The sequence below is a fragment of the Bipolaris maydis genome, assembly GCF_028858645.1.
Source record: "Bipolaris maydis strain C4 unplaced genomic scaffold PSV08scaffold_2, whole genome shotgun sequence".
Taxonomy (NCBI): domain Eukaryota; kingdom Fungi; phylum Ascomycota; class Dothideomycetes; order Pleosporales; family Pleosporaceae; genus Bipolaris; species Bipolaris maydis.
In genome coordinates this window covers 2,395,730-2,416,518 of record NW_027093858.1, presented here as the reverse complement: position 1 = coordinate 2,416,518, position 20,789 = coordinate 2,395,730, and the positions used below count along the sequence as shown (strand labels likewise).

The 20,789-nt window shown below is 53.1% G+C and overlaps 8 protein-coding genes across 8 annotated transcripts; 4 read left to right on the top strand and 4 right to left on the bottom strand.

Annotated features, from left to right (window-relative positions):
• Positions 1 to 541: 541 nt before the first annotated feature.
• On the top strand, positions 542 to 7,520 carry PSV08DRAFT_368403 (ATP-dependent rna helicase dhx8; the record flags this gene model as incomplete). Its single annotated transcript, XM_066093139.1, has 6 exons — positions 542 to 3,784; positions 3,821 to 3,949; positions 3,986 to 4,178; positions 4,767 to 6,889; positions 7,136 to 7,321; positions 7,401 to 7,520. 6 exons carry the CDS (start codon positions 542 to 544, stop codon positions 7,518 to 7,520), a joined length of 5,994 nt encoding a protein of 1,997 aa, XP_065949835.1.
• PSV08DRAFT_216329 (uncharacterized protein) lies at positions 7,350 to 9,055 on the bottom strand. Its single transcript, XM_014228722.2, has 3 exons — positions 8,955 to 9,055; positions 8,647 to 8,881; positions 7,350 to 8,591 (listed from the first exon to the last, which is right to left on the bottom strand). The coding sequence occupies exons 1-3, from the start codon at positions 8,981 to 8,983 to the stop codon at positions 7,728 to 7,730; spliced, it is 1,128 nt and encodes a 375-aa protein (XP_014084197.1). The 5' UTR covers positions 8,984 to 9,055; the 3' UTR covers positions 7,350 to 7,727.
• A 717-nt stretch (positions 9,056 to 9,772) lies between these two features.
• On the top strand, positions 9,773 to 13,596 carry PSV08DRAFT_195597 (UNC-like C-terminal-domain-containing protein; the record flags this gene model as incomplete). Its single annotated transcript, XM_014228723.2, has 3 exons — positions 9,773 to 9,926; positions 10,315 to 10,448; positions 10,751 to 13,596. 3 exons carry the CDS (start codon positions 9,773 to 9,775, stop codon positions 13,157 to 13,159), a joined length of 2,697 nt encoding a protein of 898 aa, XP_014084198.1. The 3' UTR covers positions 13,160 to 13,596.
• PSV08DRAFT_195595 (uncharacterized protein) lies at positions 13,016 to 14,968 on the bottom strand. The gene is made up of 2 exons (XM_014228724.2): positions 14,184 to 14,968; positions 13,016 to 14,123 (listed from the first exon to the last, which is right to left on the bottom strand). Exons 1-2 carry the CDS (start codon positions 14,939 to 14,941, stop codon positions 13,502 to 13,504), a joined length of 1,380 nt encoding a protein of 459 aa, XP_014084199.1. The 5' UTR covers positions 14,942 to 14,968; the 3' UTR covers positions 13,016 to 13,501.
• On the bottom strand, positions 14,919 to 15,631 carry PSV08DRAFT_268644 (uncharacterized protein). Its single transcript, XM_066092511.1, has one exon. It carries the CDS (start codon positions 15,607 to 15,609, stop codon positions 14,977 to 14,979), a length of 633 nt encoding a protein of 210 aa, XP_065949834.1. The 5' UTR covers positions 15,610 to 15,631; the 3' UTR covers positions 14,919 to 14,976.
• Positions 15,632 to 15,677: 46 nt separating this feature from the next.
• Positions 15,678 to 16,538, top strand: PSV08DRAFT_172767 (uncharacterized protein; the record flags this gene model as incomplete). The annotated part of the gene is made up of 3 exons (XM_014228725.1): positions 15,678 to 15,735; positions 15,784 to 16,101; positions 16,159 to 16,538. The coding sequence occupies 3 exons, from the start codon at positions 15,678 to 15,680 to the stop codon at positions 16,536 to 16,538; spliced, it is 756 nt and encodes a 251-aa protein (XP_014084200.1).
• Positions 16,539 to 17,087: 549 nt separating this feature from the next.
• PSV08DRAFT_216320 (G protein-coupled glucose receptor regulating Gpa2-domain-containing protein) lies at positions 17,088 to 19,414 on the top strand (the record flags this gene model as incomplete). Its single annotated transcript, XM_014228726.2, has 3 exons — positions 17,088 to 17,320; positions 17,371 to 17,522; positions 17,573 to 19,414. 3 exons carry the CDS (start codon positions 17,088 to 17,090, stop codon positions 19,162 to 19,164), a joined length of 1,977 nt encoding a protein of 658 aa, XP_014084201.1. The 3' UTR covers positions 19,165 to 19,414.
• PSV08DRAFT_25967 (HIT-like domain-containing protein) lies at positions 19,225 to 20,426 on the bottom strand. The gene is made up of 2 exons (XM_014228727.2): positions 19,662 to 20,426; positions 19,225 to 19,517 (listed from the first exon to the last, which is right to left on the bottom strand). Exons 1-2 carry the CDS (start codon positions 20,401 to 20,403, stop codon positions 19,252 to 19,254), a joined length of 1,008 nt encoding a protein of 335 aa, XP_014084202.1. The 5' UTR covers positions 20,404 to 20,426; the 3' UTR covers positions 19,225 to 19,251.
• Between the last annotated feature and the right edge of the window lie 363 nt (positions 20,427 to 20,789).

The following is a 20,789-nucleotide window of genomic DNA, read 5'->3' as shown; positions in this document are numbered from 1 at the left end:
CAAGAATGGGACTCCAGTACGGGTGTGTGCCTTTGTGTATGCGATAGAGTTCGTAGTTGCCGAAGATAAGAACGAGAGTGGATGTGACGGGTATGCGTGAGATGTTATGGAAGATGCGTGTGGAGCTCATGTTTCACGACTTAAATCAGGCCGGAGATGTAGAACGGAGTAGTGAATGATGTATTGGACGCGCTCAGCACCTTTCTGAGGTTGAGTATCATGAGTAAGTAGGCGCGGGAGGCGGGATGGGGTGATGCGGAGTCTGGCGAGAGATGAGTGGCTGCAGCGCGGGGACACGCCTTAGCGCGATTTCGCCGCCGAGCCGCATCAACTTTCTCAACTATGCGACAGCTCCATCCAATCCACACCGTCCAATCTTCCATAGGCAACCACGGCCAGGTTGCAACACACCATGCGTACTGGCACCTAAGCAAAGGACTCGAACTTAGAAACCGCATAAATTCAATCATCAACAAGCGCGGCTTCCCCGGTCCCGACAATCCAAAGAGTCACGCGCCTTGCGAAGACGCAAATTACCGCCATGGACGACCTCGAGAACCTCGAATTTCTATCGCTCGTTTCCAAGGTCACGTCGGAAATACAGAACCACGTTGGTGTCTCCGATAAGACACTTGCCGAGTTCGTCATCGACCAACATGCCGACTGCAAGGATGTTGCCGACTTCAAGAAACAGCTCGAGGATGTTGGCGCCGAGTTTCCACAGAGCTTGGTCGAGAGTATCGATCGTCTGATTTTGACTCTGCATCCCAAATACAAGAACAAAGGCACAGGCGGGAAGCAAGGAGGCGCAAATGCGGAAGACGACGGAGATGCAACAAGTCGCAAGACGCGTGTTTTCAAAGGGTTGGCCATTCCTGACAAGGAGGTGGAATATGATTTGGCAGATGAGGAGCCGACAAATGATGCGCCGCAGGCCGATGCGCTGGACGACACGTTTGCCATGCTGGAAGGACTGGCAGGGAAGGCACCAGGCAAATCCAAGGAGCGGTCGCGCAAGAGGAGCATGAGCCCATACGATAGCGATGACGACATCAGTAGGAGCAAACGACACAGGCGGAGGGACACATCACACTCTCGCTCGCCATCCAGGAGTCCGCGGCGGGGGCGGCAACGGGAGCAGAACGACGAGTTGGTTTTTGAAGACGAATTTGGCCGTACGCGAACCGTCAAGCCCAGCAATAAACAACGAAGCCGCAAAAAGTACCGCGACGAAGATGTCGAAGAGTTCCGACGGCCGCCCACTCCTGAGCTCGACGATGAGCCAGTGCTGTATAAGATTTACGACGGCAAGATCACGGGTGTAAAGGACTTTGGCTGCTTTGTCAATCTACAAGGGGTGAAGGGCAAGGTCGATGGACTAGTCCATGTCACCCAGATGATGGAGGGGCGAGTCAACCACCCATCAGATCTTGTATCGAGATGGCAGGAGGTCAAGGTTAAAGTTATCAAGACGGAAAACGGCAGAATATCGCTCTCGATGAAAGAGGTGGACCAGCGGACAGGTCGTGATCTTGCACCGGGAAAGCGTATAGCATCATTTGGAACCGGCGCGAACTCACAAGGTCTCGGTGGCATTCCAGGAGTTGATAGCTCTGTGCCAGTTGTTGAGGATGGCTACAACAGCCGTCGGAATGGCATGCGGAAACGTATGACTTCGCCAGAGCGATGGGAGATCAAACAACTCATTGCCTCTGGTGTAATCCCCAAATCCGACTACCCCGATATTGACGAGGACTTTAACGCTCATATCAACGGCGAGGGCGGTTTCGAAGAGGAAGAGGATGTTGACATTGAAGTCCGTGAAGAGGAGCCACCCTTCTTGGCTGGTCAGACCAAGCAATCACTAGAGCTTTCGCCAATTCGCGTTGTTAAAGCACCCGATGGCTCGCTCAACCGTGCCGCAATGGCCGGAGACACACTAGCCAAGGAACGTCGTGACCTTAAACAACAAGAAGCACAGGAGAAGGCGGCGAAAGAAGCGGCAAACGTGGACTTGAGCAGTCAGTGGAACGATCCTATGGCCCAACAACGGCAGTTTGCAAGCGATCTCCGCAACACTCGAACGAACGAACCCAGTCAAGCACTACCAGAGTGGAAAAAGATCTCCACAAACAGCAGAGAAACCTCTTTTGGCAAGCGTACCAATATGAGCATCAAAGAACAGCGAGAGTCGCTGCCTGTCTTCAAGTTCAGGAAGCAACTCCTCGAGGCCGTTGCCGCCCATCAAATCTTGATTGTAGTTGGTGATACTGGATCTGGAAAAACGACACAGATGACGCAGTACTTGGCTGAAGCCGGTTATGCCAACGAGCTTGTTATTGGCTGTACTCAGCCCAGGCGGGTAGCAGCTATGAGCGTCGCCAAACGTGTTGCTGAGGAAGTTGGCTGCACACTAGGGAACGAGGTCGGTTACACGATTCGATTTGAAGACAAGACTTCACCGGATACGCGTATCAAGTACATGACAGACGGTATCCTGCAGCGTGAAATTCTCCTGGACCCCATGTTGTCCAAGTATAGCTGTATCATGCTCGATGAGGCCCACGAACGTACAATCGCCACGGACGTCTTGTTTGGATTACTGAAAAAGACGCTCAAGCGACGACCTGATATGAAGCTCATCGTTACCAGTGCTACCCTGGATGCCGACAAGTTCTCCGAGTACTTTTACAAGTGTCCCATCTTTTCAATCCCAGGTCGCACGTTTCCTGTCGAGGTCATGTACAGCCGGGAGCCTGAGTCTGATTACCTTGATGCAGCATTGGTTACAGTTATGCAGATCCATTTGACAGAACCAGCAGGTGATATCTTGCTCTTCTTGACAGGAAAAGAAGAAATCGATTCTTCTTGCGAGATTCTGTCTGAGCGTATGAAGGCCTTGGGGCCGAACGTACCAGAGTTGATGATTCTACCTATCTACGGTGCCTTGCCATCTGAAGTGGCATCTCGCATCTTTGAGCCCGCGCCCGCAGGGAGTCGAAAATGTGTCATTGCTACCAATATCGCTGAAACCAGTTTGACTATTGACGGTATCTACTACGTTGTAGACCCAGGTTTCGTCAAGCAAAGTTCTTATGACGGAAAGCTAGGCATGGATCGTTTGCAGATTACACCTATTTCCCAGGCTCAGGCTCGCCAAAGAAGTGGCAGAGCAGGAAGAACCGGACCAGGAAAATGTTTCCGTCTGTACACCGAAGCAGCATTCCAGAACGAGATGTTGCCGACAACTATTCCAGAGATTCAACGTCAGAACTTGTCAAACACGATTCTCATGTTGAAGGCTATGGGCATTAATGATCTGTTGCATTTTGATTTCATGGATCCACCACCCACCAACACCATGTTGACAGCTCTGGAAGAGCTGTATCAGCTGGGCGCGTTGGATGACGAAGGGCTGCTCACCCGTCTTGGTCGGCAAATGGCGGATTTCCCCATGGATCCTTCTCTCTCCAAGTCACTGATCAAGTCAGTCGAACTCCAGTGCTCAGACGAGATTCTCACAATCGTGGCTATGATTAGCGCCACTCAGAACGTTTTCCATCGTCCTCGAGACAAGCAGCAGCAAGCAGACCAGAAGAAGCAGAAGTTCAACGATCCATCTGGCGACCACATAACCCTTCTCAATGTCTACAATGGCTGGAAACAGGGCGGCTTCAGTACACCGTGGTGCCATGAGAACTTTGTCATGCCCAAGAACATGCAACGCGTACGTGACGTACGAAACCAGTTGCTGCAAATCATGGCACGACACAAGCATCAAGTTGTGTCTTGTGGTCGGAACACCATCAAAGTTCGGCAGGCACTCTGCTCGGGTTTCTTCCGCAATTCAGCGCGTAAGGATCCTGCCGAGGGCTACAAGACGCTTGTCGAGGGTACACCTGTGTACCTGCACCCTTCTTCATCGCTCTTTGGTAAGCCTGCCGAGCATGTCATATACCATTCACTTGTCGAAACTACCAAAGAGTACATGCATTTCTGCAGTGCCATTGAACCGAAGTGGCTAGTGGAAGCTGCACCTACGTTCTTCAAGGTTGCGCCGACGGACCGCTTGAGTAAGAGGAAGAAGGCAGAGAGGATACAGCCGCTACACAACAAGTTTGCAGGCGAAGACGATTGGAGACTGAGTGCTCAGCGAAGGGCAGGAAGGGGCGGTGGTGGTACATGGGGCTGATTCTATGCACATTTGGCAAAAAAGCTGCTTTTTGGCATGTATGTAATACCTTTTGAACTTATTATGCAGCTGGTTCTGACCAGTCACCGTTTATGTGAGAACATGTGTAACAAGGCGTGATGTTGGTAGTCGAATCTGGAGTGATGGCGATCTTTGTCTGGTCAACATAGTAGTAGTGGAGGAGCACGGGCCTACACTTAGTTCCTCATCCGGACAGCGCGACCGCGTTTTCGCGTGTTTACAGTGCCCCCGCAAAAGTCCCAGGGCTCCTGCTAGAGTGAACAGCATCCCATACCACCGTAACCATACGCAAAAAACCATGTCGTCTCTTCTGGATCTCGCGCTCAATTCGGACGCTGCGCCCACTCCCTCGAGCGCCTTCGGCAACGATGCACGAACACCACTGATGCGATCCTCGTCGGCCAGACCCCGCGGACCGCCTTCTGAAAGCGCTGGCGCCAACAGTGATGTTGAAGGAGACCCGGACGACGAGATCATCGGGGCACGATTGCCAGGCAGGCGCACCAACGCTCCACGGACAGATATTCCAAAAGTGGTCGATGTTACGGGAGAGACACTTTCGCTGCGCTTCCAGGAGTTCCTGGAGAAGTGAGCTTCACGATGCACAATGGACAATGCAAGCTGGCTGACCATAAGAACAGCTATACAGAAGACCCGTCCTCTTCATTACTTCCAACATCGAGTGCGGTGCCTACTACAGACAAATACTACATTGCCCAAATACGTGGTATGAGGCTTTACGGCCTTTCTACCCTCTATGTCGACTACACGCACTTGCTCAGGCACGAAGATGGCATCCTCGCAGCTGCCATTGCAAGCGAGTACTATCGGTTCCTGCCCTACATGGTTCGATCGCTCCATAACCTTATCGCAAAGTACGAACCCAAGTACTTCCGCCAGCACAAGCAGCCCGCCTCCACAGCTTCTGCGACAGCCACCTCGAATGCTGGAAACCCAGAAAGTCAGAATGAGAGTCTCAACGAGAAAACCGCGAACCAGCAGACCGACAAGCTCTTCACCTTAGCTTTCTATAATCTGCCCCTCGTTTCACGTATTCGGCAGCTCCGCACCACGTCCATTGGTAGCTTGCTGTCAATCTCGGGCACTGTAACACGAACCTCTGAAGTCCGCCCAGAACTCTCAATGGCCACTTTTGTGTGCGAGATCTGCAATACCGTTGTGCCAAATATTGAGCAAACTTTCAAATACACGGAGCCCACGCAATGCCCAAACATAACATGTATGAACAGGGAAGGCTGGCGACTTGATATTCGGCAGTCGACCTTTGTCGATTGGCAAAAGGTGCGCATCCAGGAGAACAGCTCGGAGATCCCCACTGGTAGCATGCCGCGAACAATGGACGTCATTCTGCGAGGAGAAATGGTCGACCGTGCAAAGGCTGGAGAGAAGTGCATCTTTACTGGTACTGTCATTGTCATTCCTGACGTGAGCCAATTCCGTGTTCCTGGTGTAAGACCACAAGCAATGAGAGATACATCAAATGCTACGCGTGGCAACGATGTGGGTGGATCTGGCGTCAGCGGCCTTAAAGCCCTTGGTGTCCGAGACCTCACATATCGCATGTCTTTCCTAGCATGCATGGTCTCTCCAGACCACTCAACTCCTGGACAGTCTTCAAACCATCATTTGACCGGTCAAGCTAGCAACATTCTTGCATCTCTGGGCCAGGGTCAAATCGAGTCCAATGCAACAAGCGGCGAGGAGGCGCAGGAAGAATACCTTGGCACCCTGACTGCTGCTGAGATTCAGGATCTCAAGGATATGGTACACAAGCCCAATATTTTCATGCGCCTTGTCGACTCAATTGCACCAATGGTCTACGGTCACCAGGTCATCAAGAAAGGTCTGCTCCTTCAGCTCATGGGTGGTGTGTCGAAAGAAACACCAGAAGGTATGGCGCTCCGTGGAGACATCAACATCTGCATTGTCGGCGATCCTTCAACATCAAAGTCACAGTTCCTCAAGTACATTTGCAGCTTCCTTCCTCGCGCCGTTTACACTTCGGGAAAAGCTTCGTCGGCTGCCGGTCTTACAGCTGCAGTTGTCAAGGATGAGGAGACTGGCGAGTTCACCATTGAAGCTGGAGCTCTGATGCTTGCTGACAATGGCATCTGCGCTATTGACGAGTTTGACAAAATGGACGTCGCAGATCAGGTCGCTATTCACGAGGCTATGGAACAGCAGACTATTTCGATAGCAAAGGCGGGAATTCAGGCTACGCTCAATGCTCGCACCTCGATCCTTGCTGCTGCCAATCCTGTAGGCGGTCGGTACAACCGAAAGACGACGCTGCGCGCCAATGTCAACATGTCTGCACCCATCATGTCACGTTTCGATCTATTCTTTGTGGTGCTTGACGAGTGTGACGAGGCTGTTGATCGTCATCTTGCCGAGCACATTGTTGGCATTCACCAGCACCGAGATGAGGCCGTGGACCCTGAATTTAACACGGAGCAGCTACAGCGCTATATCCGATTTGCGCGGACTTTTAGACCGGAGTTTACTGACGAAGCAAGAGAAACACTTGTTGAGAAGTACAAGGAGTTGCGTGCGGACGACGCCCAAGGCGGCATTGGCCGCAACAGCTACCGGATTACGGTGCGCCAATTGGAGAGCATGATTCGTCTCTCGGAAGCTATTGCAAAAGCGAATTGCGTGACGGACATTACACCCGAATTCGTCAAGGAAGCGTACAATCTCCTCCGACAGTCGATTATTTCGGTAGAGAAGGACGACGTTGAGGTAGAAGATGATGACGACGAGGCTCTTCTCGCGGCTGCGGCAGCTGCCGAGCAGGACAGGGATGCTGCCATGGGCGATGACCAGCAGGAGGCAGCACGAGACCGGACGGCGACACCGGCGGTAGCGCCGCGGGAGAAGACGAAGATTACACACGACAAGTACGTTGCGATGCGCAACATGTTTGTCAAGCGCGTCAACGAAGACCAAGAAGAGACACAAGACGGAGTGGAAGAGGAAGAGCTGCTCGTGTGGTATCTGGAGCAAAAGGAGAATGAGTTGGAGACGCAAGAGGACCTGGAGAAGGAGCGGGCTCTAGCGAAGAAGGTGCTGAAGAAGGTTGTCAAGGTACGTATTGAGAAGCAGTCGGAGATGCAGCGTGATGTGTACATGTATGTGTTTGAATGTGCTAACAAGATGGAAACAGGAGCAATACCTCATGATGATCCGGGGTGAAGGCCTGGCAGACGAACAGGGACAGGCAGAAGGTAGTGACAAGGTGGTTTACGTGCTGCACCCCAACTGTCCGATTGAGGATATTGCCTAGGCGGCCAAGGATTCAATGTAATCTCATATTATACCCAACTTCCAAACTACCAGATGTGGTTTTTTGTTTTGTTTTGTGTTGCATGTCCTTGCTCATAGCATTGTTGATGCATTGTATCCAAGAAAGGTGTAAATCACGTGATCGTTTTACCAAGATAGGTCTCGGAAATGTCTTCCCCCAAATAAGCATTGTCCTTATTATGCCTAACTAGGCCTTTTTGTTCTTCAAAGCCTCGACAAACTCCTTTGGTGGTTGCTGGCTGTAGCCTTCTGGGTTGTTCTCTGTCCATTTCCACAGGTCGGCGCAGGCATCTTCCAGTGTGTACTCGGTCTTCCAGTCTAGTTCCTTGTTGGCAAGACTTGGATTAGCCGTCAGATCGAGCACATCGCCCTGTCTCCGTGGGGCGACTTCGTAGGGAAGGTCGCGCCCGACTACCTTGCTAAAAGCCTTGATCATTTCAATAACGGTGGAGCCTTTGCCAGTACCCAGGTTCCAGGCCTTGACACCCGGCTTTTGTTCGCGCAGGTAGTTGAGGGCTTGGAGATGACCGCGCGCCAGATCAAGGACGTGGATGTAGTCGCGAATGGCTGTGCCATCCTTGCTGGCGTAGTCGTCACCAAAGACGAGAAGCTTGTCGCGTTTGCCGATCGCAACTTGAGCCAGCAAGGGTAGCAGATTGTAGGGAACACCTAGTGGGTTTTCGCCCATGATGCCGCTGGGATGCGCACCAGCGGGGTTGAAGTACCTCAGCAGGGCGGCATTCCACTTGTTGATTTCCTGTTCGCTCTTTCCAGCCTTCCTGGCGTTGTTGCGCTCAGCCTCGATTGTGTCTGTGATTGCGCCTTCAATGGTGGACTTTGTGCGACCGTAGACATTGGTCGGGCCGATGGGGCAGTATTCGGGGATGGGGATCATGTTGGGGACGCGCGTCGCATCGCCGTAGACGGTGGCAGAGGAGGAGAAGACAATGTTGTTGACATTGTGCTTGACCATGGAGGTAAGGAGGGCAATGGAGCCGCCAACGTTGACGCGGTAGTATGTGAGAGGAATTTCGCCCGACTCGCCAACAGCCTTGAGGTGGTGTCAGAACTGGGGCGGCGCATTGGAAAGCAGGATGTGGACTGACCTTCAGGGCGGCAAAGTGAATGACATTGTCAATATCTGGGTTCTCTTCAAAGACCTTGTCGAGGGCAGCCTCATCAGTCACGTCGCACTGGTAAAAGGCAGGTCGCTTGCCGCAGATGAGCTCGATGCGGTTGATGACTTCGGCGGACGAGTTGTAGAGGTTGTCGACAATGACAACCTTGTAGTCTGCCTCGAGGAGGGCGAGGGCTGTGAAAGAGCCAATGTAGCCGGTGCCACTGCGCTGTGGTTAGAACCACGGTTCTACGGGCATGGCATGATGGTGGATAGCGGGGTGGAGGGGTAGCTTACCCTGTGACAAGAACAGAACCTACAACCATGTTGGCGGCTTTGAGTGTGCAGAATGAAGAAGTTCAAGGAGAGGAGGAACAGCTCTTATACAATCTGGCGCTGGTATCTGAATGGGAAGTTGCAGAGGTTTGGCAAAGTTAGCAATACGAGAGACTGGCTTCACGGGATGCGCCACTAGTGACACAGAAGCAGTCATGGGCGGATAGATTCCCAGATACGGCAAGGATGGGCATGGTTGGAACTGGATAAGTACACTACCTGGCCTAGTAACATGATGCTCTGCTGGTCGTTGCCGTCATGGCATCACGGGTGAGACGAGAAGTGATGTGGGCTAACTATTTGCATGACATAGCACTGGGCCAGCTGCTTGCACAATGTGGATGGGTGGTACGCGTCGAGCCAATGCAATGCTTGAGCATCAGACGGTGCAACGATGTCGACCTGTGTACATGAGTACTTATGTACACCCCCCCCTAAAAAAAAAGCAGCAAACAAAGCATTGACATTACCAGAAAAAAAACTGTTGGATGCAATGTGAGTGATTTGGTTTTTCGACAGTTGTCGCAGTTTTTGGTTTTCCTTGGTGGTTTTTCTCGACGAGGTGTTTGGAGAGGACTCGCCCACGACCCAAAATGCTGGCGAGCCGCACATCAAAGCTGGCTTTATGTAGTGGGGGCAGGCTGCAGATGCAAGCATCACTGGGAGTGGACATGTCGGCCTCGTGGAGGAGCGGCCGTGTGCCTAGATAGACAAGTACACGGCGTACCACAGCAGCGGCATCGCCATGCGATACAATCGTGGGACTACCATGTAGGGAGATGCAGGTACATGCGAGACGGGCAGAACCAGCCTTGTGGCCTTTGGGCCTGGTGCTCCGCTGCCCCCGCCTGGGCCGGGAGTTTCATGCATCATCCATGTCTGTCTGGCGGCGGAGGCGCTACACAGCTAGCCTACTAGTCTGGGAGGCTGGGTGTGGGTGTGGGTGGGTGTGTGTATCTATATGTGTGTGTGCGCGCGCGGGTGTTAGCAGGCGTGCCAGCGTCATTCCTGTCATGGCCGAGTCGCCAAAGCACTGCCATGTCACTCACCGCCGGATTGAGAGGACGCGCTCGCTTAGTCGCCCGCTTCCGGCTGTCTGCGCGCTGGCCGAACCCTTGCACCCTCGCAGCACGACAATGAGCCTTCACCTCCCCCATTGTCGCCATTGATCAACACAATCAGAACCGTTGCCCTCGACTCGACGAACATGATCGCGTCCTGCGCACTCGCCCTGCCCCTCTCCCAAACCCCCCTCGCCCACGCGTAGCAGCGCAGTAAGCGCCCCCAGCCCCGACGCGTGAAACTGCGTACACGTGTATAGGCACCCTGCTGCAGGAACCCGCCATCAACCCGCCATCGCCCTCTGAGCTGTCAAAAGATCAAATTCTGCACTGCCAAAACGCGTCTGTTGTCGCAATCCGCCCTCTCTCGACCACCTGGTCCTCGAGTCCACCTGTAAGTTCCCGCCATCTCCTACCCCGGTTACCCTCGTGTTCCTAGCACCCCAGCCTCATCGCTCAGCTCGACACGCACCACTCGACCACCTCCTCACCGTCACGCCCATCTTCACGCTGAAAATTTTCATCCTCTGCTGTCGGCGCATGGCTTCGTCGTCTTTGCTATTGTTGCCGGCTCGCCATCCTCGCCATTGTCGGCTTATGCCACTGCTGGTTGTTATTGTTCTTGTCATGTCCTAAATGGCCCTCGCGACTACTTAGTTGCTTCGTTTGAACAAACCCAGACTCACCCAACACTAGTTCCCCACCTCAGCAACATCAACTGTGCCATTCCTCCTGGATCCCGACCCCGTTGGACTATTGAATGCTCAGGACAGATCCTCTGCCAAAATGTCTCAACGTGCTAATGGGGATGCCCCCACACCCTACCGTCGCTCAGCCCGTGTCAGTACCAGGGCAAGCTCAGTTGCTGAAGAATCTGCCGTCACTACTGCTACCGCCGCCGCTTCAACAAGACGCAACAGAACTACCTTAACTCAGGTCAAACCCCGTCGGTCCAATGCTTACGGCGCAAGCGGCCGCGTCGGGAATCCTGATAAACTTACGACTGCCCCAAATACCGGTTTCTCCCAGGCCTTCAAGACCCAGCTCGACAGATCCGGTGTTCCATCATCAGAGCAAGAGGGAGATGATCTTGACAGCATCGATGAGCTTGGTAGTGAGTCGCAGTCACACTTCTCACCTCCACTCCCGCGTAACAACGCCCTGGATTCCAAAGCTGCCCCCGGTTACTCCTTCATGGACAGCGATGATCTAGCTCCCAGCGAGGATGATGTCGCAGCATCTGTCGGCAACACCTCAAAGTCATTTGGCCTTGCTCATGAAGCCGGCATGCTAACATCCCGAGATCCGTTTGCGGCTTACCCGATACGTGATGAGCCCAGAAGCTCACCCTTTGTCAAGCCTGTCTTGACAAGTCGCAAGCCCTCCACCCGTTCCGTAAATGGAACAAGATCAAACGGACCAACCCCCGTTCAGGCTCCCCAGACGAGTTCGGTTCAAGAAAAGACGCCAACACCAACAAAAGATGTCCTCAAGACACCTATCCAAAGCCAGGCCCAAGCTAGAGCAAATGCAGAGCAAACAACTGCCCGTGTCAACCCAATCCCGGCTGAACAATCAGTCAATAATTTAGTCGCAGAAGAGCAGGCCAGATTGCAACGCGAGGGTCCACCACTACCTCAGTCACAGCGCCAGGCAGATCGACGCCGTCCCCATCGAAAGGACCCTGGCGAAGTCAATGCATGGATCGGGCATGTTGAATCATTCGAAGAGCAGGACGAGCCAATATGGCGCTGGAAAAAATCTCTTACGTGGATGTTCTGGATCCTCTCGGGCTGTCTGTTCGTCGGTTGGGTCGCTTCCACCATGATGACTTCTAATTCCACTGACTCAGCGCTGGGAACCCCTAGTTTGCTCAAAGCTGTGGGTTCCCGCGTCGTCTACACATACGAAAGGGTTACCGATGCTATCATGCCGGAAGCATATAAGAGAAGCGGCGACGACACCCTCCTGTGGGGTCGGATTGGTAATATGGAGAAGCAAAATGAGAAGCGCTTTCAAAGCGTGCGTGATTCAATCGATGAGCTGAAGAAGGAACTCCCTGGAGTCATGATTGTTCGCCGACACCAAGATGGGTCCACAGAGATCACCGACGAATTCTGGCGAGCCTTGACAGCCAAAGCACACTCTGAACCTGAATGGACGAAATTTCTTGAAGACACGAAAGCCAAGCTCGCTATACTCTTCGACAACACAGCCCATAAAGAGCGCAGCCCCACCGAGAGTTGGCCTCAGGCTGCATCACGTGAAGAATTCATCAAGCTGGTGGAGCAGCGGTACGAGAGCCTTACCACCCAGGTGAACAAGAGAATCGAAGAGGCCATCCGAACCCAGAGCACCCAGCTCAAGACGATGATGCAAACAGAAGCCAAGAAAACCATGCTGGATCAGATCCGCCTCAATGCCCTTGCACAGGCCAATCTTGTCGCCAATTACGAACTACATCTTACAAAACCTAATTATTTTTCACCGGGTCTGGGTGCCACGATTGATCCAGACCTGTCTTCTGTCACTTTCGATAAGAAATCCGGTCGCATTGCCGGACTCGCACGCCGCCTCTCGTGGGTTCCGGAGCGCAACCCTCCGATTGCCGCACTCACCAAGTGGGAGGAACCCGGGGATTGCTGGTGTTCAGCAAGTTCGAACCCTGCATCACCTGGCCAGGCGCAGCTCGCCATCCGAGTTCCCCGTCTCGTCATTCCCAAACAAGTCACCATCGAGCACGTGCCCATGAGCATGATGCCTGCCCGCAAAATCAACAACGCACCCCGAGACATGGAGCTCTGGGTTCAGACGAACGGACCAATCAAGCCGTATTACAGTCACCGCGAGGTAAGCTGCCGAAGCGCGCCGCCGGAAAGCGCAGGGGGCAAGTGGAAGTGCTTGGGTTCGTTCAAGTACAACATCCACGCTTCCAACCACTTGCAGACGTTTGATCTGTCGGGCGAGCCGTCGGAGCCCGTGTCCCGTGTTATACTGCGTGTGACCAGCAACTGGGGTGCTAGCCATACCTGCCTGTACCAGGTGAGACTGCATGGAACGGATGCCGAAAACGATTTCGAGTACCCGGTCAACCTAATGGACTAAATCCCCGCATGTCCATGCGTCTTTCTTGCTTTAATTTGTTCTTATTTTTGTGTTCTAAATTGGAAGAAGGAGGAGGACAACCCAAAATGGAAAGCAGCGGAGCACCGTGACTGTTTGATTGTTGATTGGCGGGCATTTTACGATTTGTTTTTTTTTCCACGGTTTTCATCCCCTTGTATACCCCAGGACAGTTCTAGAGCATAACGAATTTACGCTTCACTTGATGACAAGTAGGTAATAGATTGGACAACATGGCTTCTCCCATGATGTGATTTTTTCTTGTTTCTTGTCATTCTTTTGGTGTGTCACAATACGTATATGGACACTACAAGGTAAGGAAATCTATCGTACTACGCCACCCTTGAGAGTTGGAATGCTACACAGGCCATCCTTGGTCCTCAACTTGGCAACACCCGTCTTCTTATCCGCACCCTCGCCGCTCAACTGCGGCACGACACCAACATCAAAGCCCACTTCCAGAGAGTCGGTGGTAGTAAAGCCAGGCTGAATGGTTTCCCAGACCTTCTTCTTGGGGTTCAGCACCGGCTCCGGCTCGCCCTCCCAGCCCTCAAAGTAGACTCGGTCACCAGCCTTGCTTTCAGCTGGGGGGTTTACCAACTCGACAGGCCCCTTGTGACTATCCTCGCCCTCTGCTACTCTTGGTGATGCGGCAAGGACCATGGCACATGACTTGACGCCGCGCATTGTGACGGGCTTGAGATTGCACACGGCGACAATCTTGCGATTCTGCATCTCCTCAAGGGGAATCAGGCCGTTGAGGCCAGAGCATACGGTACGCACAATCTGGCCTTCATATTCGGATGTGTTGTCTGTACCGGGATCGTCGCCGCATGCAATGGTAGAAACGTACAAAGAGTCGGCATTGGGGTGGGTCTCGGCCTTGAGAATGTGGCCTACACGGAGGTCGATGAGGGCGGGGGAGAGGGGCTTCTCGACGGGTGCACTATAGGCTGTCAGTCAGTATTCAAAGACAAATGAGAGGGTTCAATGGAAGTGGACGTACGCCTTCTGAGGCTTGGGCTGCTTCTCCTTCTTTTCCTTCTTCTTCTTCTCGGTCGGTGCACCCTCAGGAATGCCGCTCGTCGGGTTACCGGCAACTGCTGATGCGACGGCAGATCCAGCTGCGTCTGCCTTTGCCTTTGCCTTGTCTGCCTTGCTCTTGCCTCCCTGGCCTCCCTGTGCGTTCTGACCCTGAGCTCCAGTCAAGGTGGTAGCCGTGGCGCCCGAGGCTGCCGCACCTGCCGCCGCAGCCTCCTTCTCCTTCTTCTTGCGCTCCTTCTCAGCCTTGGCATCTACCGGCTTGATTTTGAAGACGACATTGTCTGGGTCGACGCTAACCTTGTCGTCCAGCTTGAGGCCAAAGACTGGCGAGTTCTGAACAAAGTCAATGTGGCGGACAATGTGATGGTATCCCTGCTCTCCTGTCCTCTCTTCTGCACTCCACTTTGAGACGACGGGTGCGAGCTTCTGGTAGATGGCAATGTCAGCGACAGAGGGCTTTGCGCCAAGAAGGGTGGTCCGGCTGGAGAGGTGTGTGTTCAGCGACGACAGGCGCTCCGAGGCCTTTGCGGCGTCCTCAGAAGGAGAGGCCACGTGAGAGGCAGTGATGAGCCACTGGCTGAGCTCAGTCTTTTCGACATCGGTGTAGGTGACAGTAGGGAAGAGGGCCTGGGAAGCCTTGACGGCGTCGGTCTCGTCGGCGGCGTTGTTGGGCGCGTGCTTCTTGAGGAAGGCGACGACAGTCTCGTCGAGGGTGGCCATGGTGCGTAGTTGAGGAAGTGTTGTGCTGAAAAAGTTCAAGCTGAGAGCAAGTGGCTGTAGTGGGGTAAAGAAGTCGGCCGCAAAGCTAGTAGAGGGGTTCGTTGCAGGCAAGGAGCGGGGAATTGGCAAGCGTGTCGACAAGAACAGGCGCTGGCTGAGTCGTGCTTCTGTTGGCTGAGTTGGTCTGGCGTGAAAATTGCGTAGAAAGGGCGCAATTGAAGCTGAGGCGCGAAGAGGCATTGTTCACGTGAGTCAAATTCATAGCAGTCTGCCGTCACCGCGGGGCGCTGAAGCTCCATCTTGTTCGCCCGGGCCCATGAATGGCCACCGCCGCCGCACTGCGACATGGGCATCTTGTTTTTTTCTTTTCTTTTCCTGTCGCCGAAGAAGAGCAAGACTCGCTCGAGCGAGTCGTTTCTGCTTGCGGGAACGTCGTCATATGCTGATGCCTTTTGTTCTTGCTCCTCTTCTTCTTTTGCGCCCTGGCGACGACATCTGGGATGGCCCCGCCCTCTAGCACTGCAGTGGACATAGCATGGCATGGCATGGGCCGTGGCAAAAAGGCTTGTTGTAGCCTGCACCTCGCTCTTGACTCCAAGCACAAGCCTGCCGTATACATAGGCAGTGGGTGACGCAACCGCAGACGTTGTTTGCTGCTTGTCCCTCATCGACCCCACGTCAGGAATCCTCTACTCACACCTCCTACCCCGCAACACCATCCTCAACCAGCACCAACATGGCTTCCGAAGCTTCCCCCGATGTGCCCAAGGGCCGGAAGAGATTCATTCCTCTTGGTAAGTTGTTCCAGCTTGCCACGGCACACGCCTAATAACATGCGACAGAGAACAACCCGGAGGTCATGACGGGCCTCGTTCACAAGCTCGGCCTGTCCGACAAGCTTGCCTTCCACGACGTCTTCAGTATCGACGACCCTGAACTCCTCGCCTTTGTACCGCGGCCTGCTCATGCCCTCCTTCTCGTGTTTCCCGTGAGCCAGACGTACGAAAAATTCCGCATCGAAGAAGACAAAGATAGGTCAGAATATCAGGGCCATGGCCCGGACGAAGAAGTGATTTGGTACAAGCAAACTATCGGCAACGCCTGTGGACTGATTGGCCTGCTCCATGCAGTCTCGAATGGCTCGGCACGCACACACATTCGTCAGCAGCCCCCTCGTTACGCGGGGAGGTTTCAGGGTTTACTAACATAGCCTTTAGAAGCTGATTCCAACCTAGCTAAGCTTGTCCAAAATGCGATACCACTGAAACCCGCCCAACGAGCTGACCTCCTCTATGACTCTGAGGCCCTCGAGAGTGCGCATCAAAGTGCGGCATCGGGCGGCGACACCGCTGCACCCCAGGCTGACTCCGACGTGGACCTGCACTATGTTTGCTTCATCAAGTCGGAAAAAAACCATCTATGGGAGCTTGATGGCCGTCGTAAAGGTCCTCTCAATCGTGGTGCGCTAGCTTCCGAAGAGGACCTTCTTAGCGACAAGGCCCTGGATTTGGGTGTGCGCAGCTTCCTCAAGCGTGAGGCCGAAGCTGGTGGAGGCGAACTGCGCTTCAGTCTGATCACGCTCGCCGAATCATTCTAGCTCGACGTGAAACAATGGAAGCTCGGGGGAGCCTTACACGTCATTTTCCAATGGTGGCCGCGACGGTTGGCGCCACTGTCGACCAACAGTCGTGATAGTGGGGCGACTAAGTACAAGCCACCGTAAGCAAAGCCTCCCGTGTGGCCTGGACCGAGTCCTTATTAAGGGGTGGGTGACGTTTTATTACTGTTCGAGTCGAACCAGGTACCCCAGAATCCCGGCTTGTCATATGTCGCTGTCCTTGTCATATTTTCAACGAGATGATCACACGGGGAAGGCCAGGAGTAGCATAGCGGTTTTCGGAACAAATATGCCACATCGTGCTTTAACGGACTTTGTTTGCTAATAAGTTAACGGACCGTTGATGTCTTGGCTGTCTGCGCGGTCGATCTTACCCTAATATTAGCGCCGCTATGCTCGGTACCACTTCCAGTTAATCATCATCATCTGCTTTGCTTTTTCGTTCAGTCGATCTCAACCCACGATACCCGCGCGATGCAGCGGACGAGGAGCGCGGCCCCTGCCTCCGACATCCTTCTCACCAGCATCATGTCAGCCTTTGTGCGACTGGGCTGCATCGTTTTTCTTTCATTTTCTTTTCTCGTATCTGCCGTCCCGTTGAACGAACATAATGGCACCCAATACACGACACCCAACGCCGTTAACAACCGACGAACCCGAGCCATCGCGGCGGTGGTTCTGGCATTCTCATCTCTGAGTATGACAGCTTCCCTGGTTGCCTTTTTCTGGGTTTGTCGCATGGAAAAGCAATTTCGCCACCGGTCAGTGCTATTGTGCCCAAGTGATGTATGCGCTCATGGCTCTGGTATAGGCTTCTTATGCTCGTGATTTGCGGTGACCTGATACGAGGATTTTGTTTCGTTGTTGGAGCAATTGTAATGCTGGCTCGGGGACGTGTGGAAAGCACGTCGGCATACTGCCAGTCGAGCGGGTTCTTCATAGCGTTTGGGACGGAGACAAGTGGTAAGACGGCATAGCCCAACTATTGCGCATTTCCTCACAACTGCTCTTAGATTTTGCTGTTCTCATGATAGCGATTCATACCGCACTTCAGGTCTTTCGGCCCTCCGGTCAAGCACCTTCAGAAGGTCTGCATCCGTACAAGTACTATGTTTACGCAGGTGTCTTTTGCGCGCCCACAATATCAGCAAGCCTGGCTTTCCTCAACCCCCAAGGAGCGTATCGCTTGCAGGGCGGCTACTGCTTGCTCCCAACCCGCCCGTTCTGGTACCGGCTAGCCCTGGCATGGATTCCGAGGTACTTTATCATATTGGTCATCATCAGCCTTACCATTGCGATTTATACATATGTTGGGTGGGAGTTTAAGAACTACAACGCAATGAGCCGGAAACTGGGATACACTTTGAACAATGACCTCACTCGAACCAGTGTTGATATTCGCGCGTCTCAACCCAGAGCATCGCTCTTTGTCGATGATTACGTGCCCAGCGAAGAATTTGCAACCCGTCCCGCCAGTATGATGACCCAGCCAAAGAATTCAGGCTTGCACTCACGACGCACTTCGACCACCTCTCAGAAACCTGTCACTGTACCGGAGCGTAGATATCCAGCCTCGTTGAACTGTAGCGAGCTTTGTGGAGCACCAGGACCAACATCTATCCTTGCCGCCTCCACCAGCCCCACAACTCCAGCCTTGGTGCGAAGCACACGACGTTTCCACGGCAAGCACAGCGGCCCGGGCCGGCCACCGCTAGTCTCTATACCATGTGGGCAGACTGTCGGACAGGTCGAATATGACGGCAGTTTACACCCATGTGTGTCGTTATCGCATACGGATATACTGAGCGCCAGCACCCCGACGCTACATGCCTTTCCGGGGGCTTCTAGCACGCCCGAACTTGCCCTGCTGGAGCCACCGTCTCCAGGATTAAACCGCATGATTCGCCAGCGCGCACGCATCCATCGCCAACTACGCCTTACATTCATCTATCCGATAGTGTATACTTTGATGTGGGTGGCACCATTTGTATATCACTGCATGATGTACGACGACCGTTATGTGCAGAAACCGATATGGGCAATAGGGTTAATAAGTTCTTTTTGCATTGTGAGCATGGGCTTTGTCAATTGTCTGGTGTTCTCGCTGCAGGAGAAACCGTGGAGAGGGATAGCGACGAGCGACGGCACGCTCCTGGGCAGTTTTTTCGTTTGGAACGGAAGAAACGATAGATGGACCCGCCGATTGCGTGGCCGATCGCGGTCGGCTGGGGCCGGTGGGGCTCCGCGGGGCGAGGTGGCGCAACGTTCATTATCCGACGGGGGGTTGTATGGACCCAGGCGGAGTATAGGGTCGAGCGCGGGGTTCTGTGGGTATTCGCGGGTTGAGAAGAATTGGGCGAGGGAGAGGCTCGAGTGGGAGAGGCAAGAAAGATACCGGGTGTTGCAGGAAAAAGCCATGAAGGGAGACACGAGTAGTACACGGACGCATTCGATGTGCGAGAGCAGTTTCTGTGGAGATGGCGAGCATGACTATGTGCATGACGATAACGATGGAGGAGAAATGACGGATTGGAACACCGAGACTCGGGATGAGGAGTTGAAAGGTTCGAATATACCCGCCAAAGGCAGTGAAACGAATTCTTGATGTATTATGCATGTAGATACCATCCAGATACGACGTAATCTAATATATCTAACAAGTTTTGTTGGAATTGTTCTTTTCTCATCTTGTTCAAAAGCCATGCACGTTTACCTCGCGCCCCTCTTTCAACGGCAAGTACACTTTCTGCCACAAGTCGCTCTGCTCACCGAGATGGTAGGTTAGGCTAGCATCCTGCATACCAGGGGGCAATGCCGAAGAAGAGGAAGAAGGAGCCATAGTTTCGAGCTGCGAGATGATGTTTTCCAAGCCCAGAGCTTTGCCTGTAGCTTGTGTGTTTCCGGCTTCGAGTGAAACATGGACAATGTGAATATGGAAGTGGTAGTATGTTGGTTGGTCTAATGTTTTTTTTTCATTAGTTTCTGTTTTGTTTTGTTTTTTCCCTTCTTCTTGGTAAGGAGACAAGAGTGAAAGGGGCAGAAGAAGAAGAAGAAGAAGAAGAAGAAGAAGAAGAGGACGAGAGAAAAAACAAACACACTTACAATGCACATAAAGCTTCAACTCATCCCTCTCAATGTCCGGATACAAGGCCACGGTCGCCTCGACCATCTTCTCCCTCATATGCCTTACCCACCCCACCATGTCGCGGGTCAAATCCCTCACACTCCAGATATCCCTCCTCTCTACTATGCCCAACAAGTGCAGACCACCCATTGTCTTGCGGTCCCAGTTTAGATCGGGAAGTAAGAGAAAGCCGTCGGAGCCGGATTCGCGGTACATGACGTCTTCCTGCTCGGTACGGCCCTCGATGATGTTGTAGATCCAGTTGAGGGCGCCCTTTTCGCGCTGGGCACGCATGTACGGGCGGATGTAGGAGGTGTAGATTTCCGGTGTTTCGGTGACGACGCGGAGGCGCTGCTGGGTGTACTTTTTGACGTGTTTGTCTGTGCATGGGTAGATGAGGTTGATTTTGAAGTCCGGGGGCGGTGGGGAAGAGGCATCTTTGTCGTTGCTTGGGTTGGAGTTTGCGAGGAACCACGCGTAGATGTCGTTGGCGCCGAGGTTCTTGATGTTGCGTAGAGATGTGGAGAAGCCTTCGAGGATGGCGGGTGTGGTGTCAAAGGCGGCGCGCTCAGCTATGAGGAGTGCGGGCTGTGAGTCTATGGTTCCTAGCAGACTGATGCGGCGTCCGGCTTGATCTGAGTTGAGGAGCCGGGTGAGCTTGAACTTGGGTATCAGAGATTCTACGTGGGCAGCTACTTCGGGGGGTGTTGTGGAAGTCATGCTTTCAGTTGGGGTTGAGTCTATGCATGCTTCAGTCAGTAAAATTTGACATCAGATCTGACTAAAGCCTTCGATAGTCTGCATATGCCGTGGTGGTGCGTGATAAATTGCACATATCAAGGGTTCATGTTTGCTTTCTTTAACACCTAATGTAGCTTAAGACGATGGGCATTCGCCAGCGCGGCTTTTTTATTGTTTCCAAAAATCAAAAGAAGTTTTGTTTTTTTGGTTAGAAGCACGCATCTCCGGGAACAAGATTGTGCCAGTGCCAGATCACGATTGCAATTAGAAGCAGAGGTTGACTTACCGAATGATTGGAACGGGTTGTAGTGCAAAAGCACAGAGCATGCCCGCTATGTCGGAATATTAGTGGGGTGGGTTTTCTT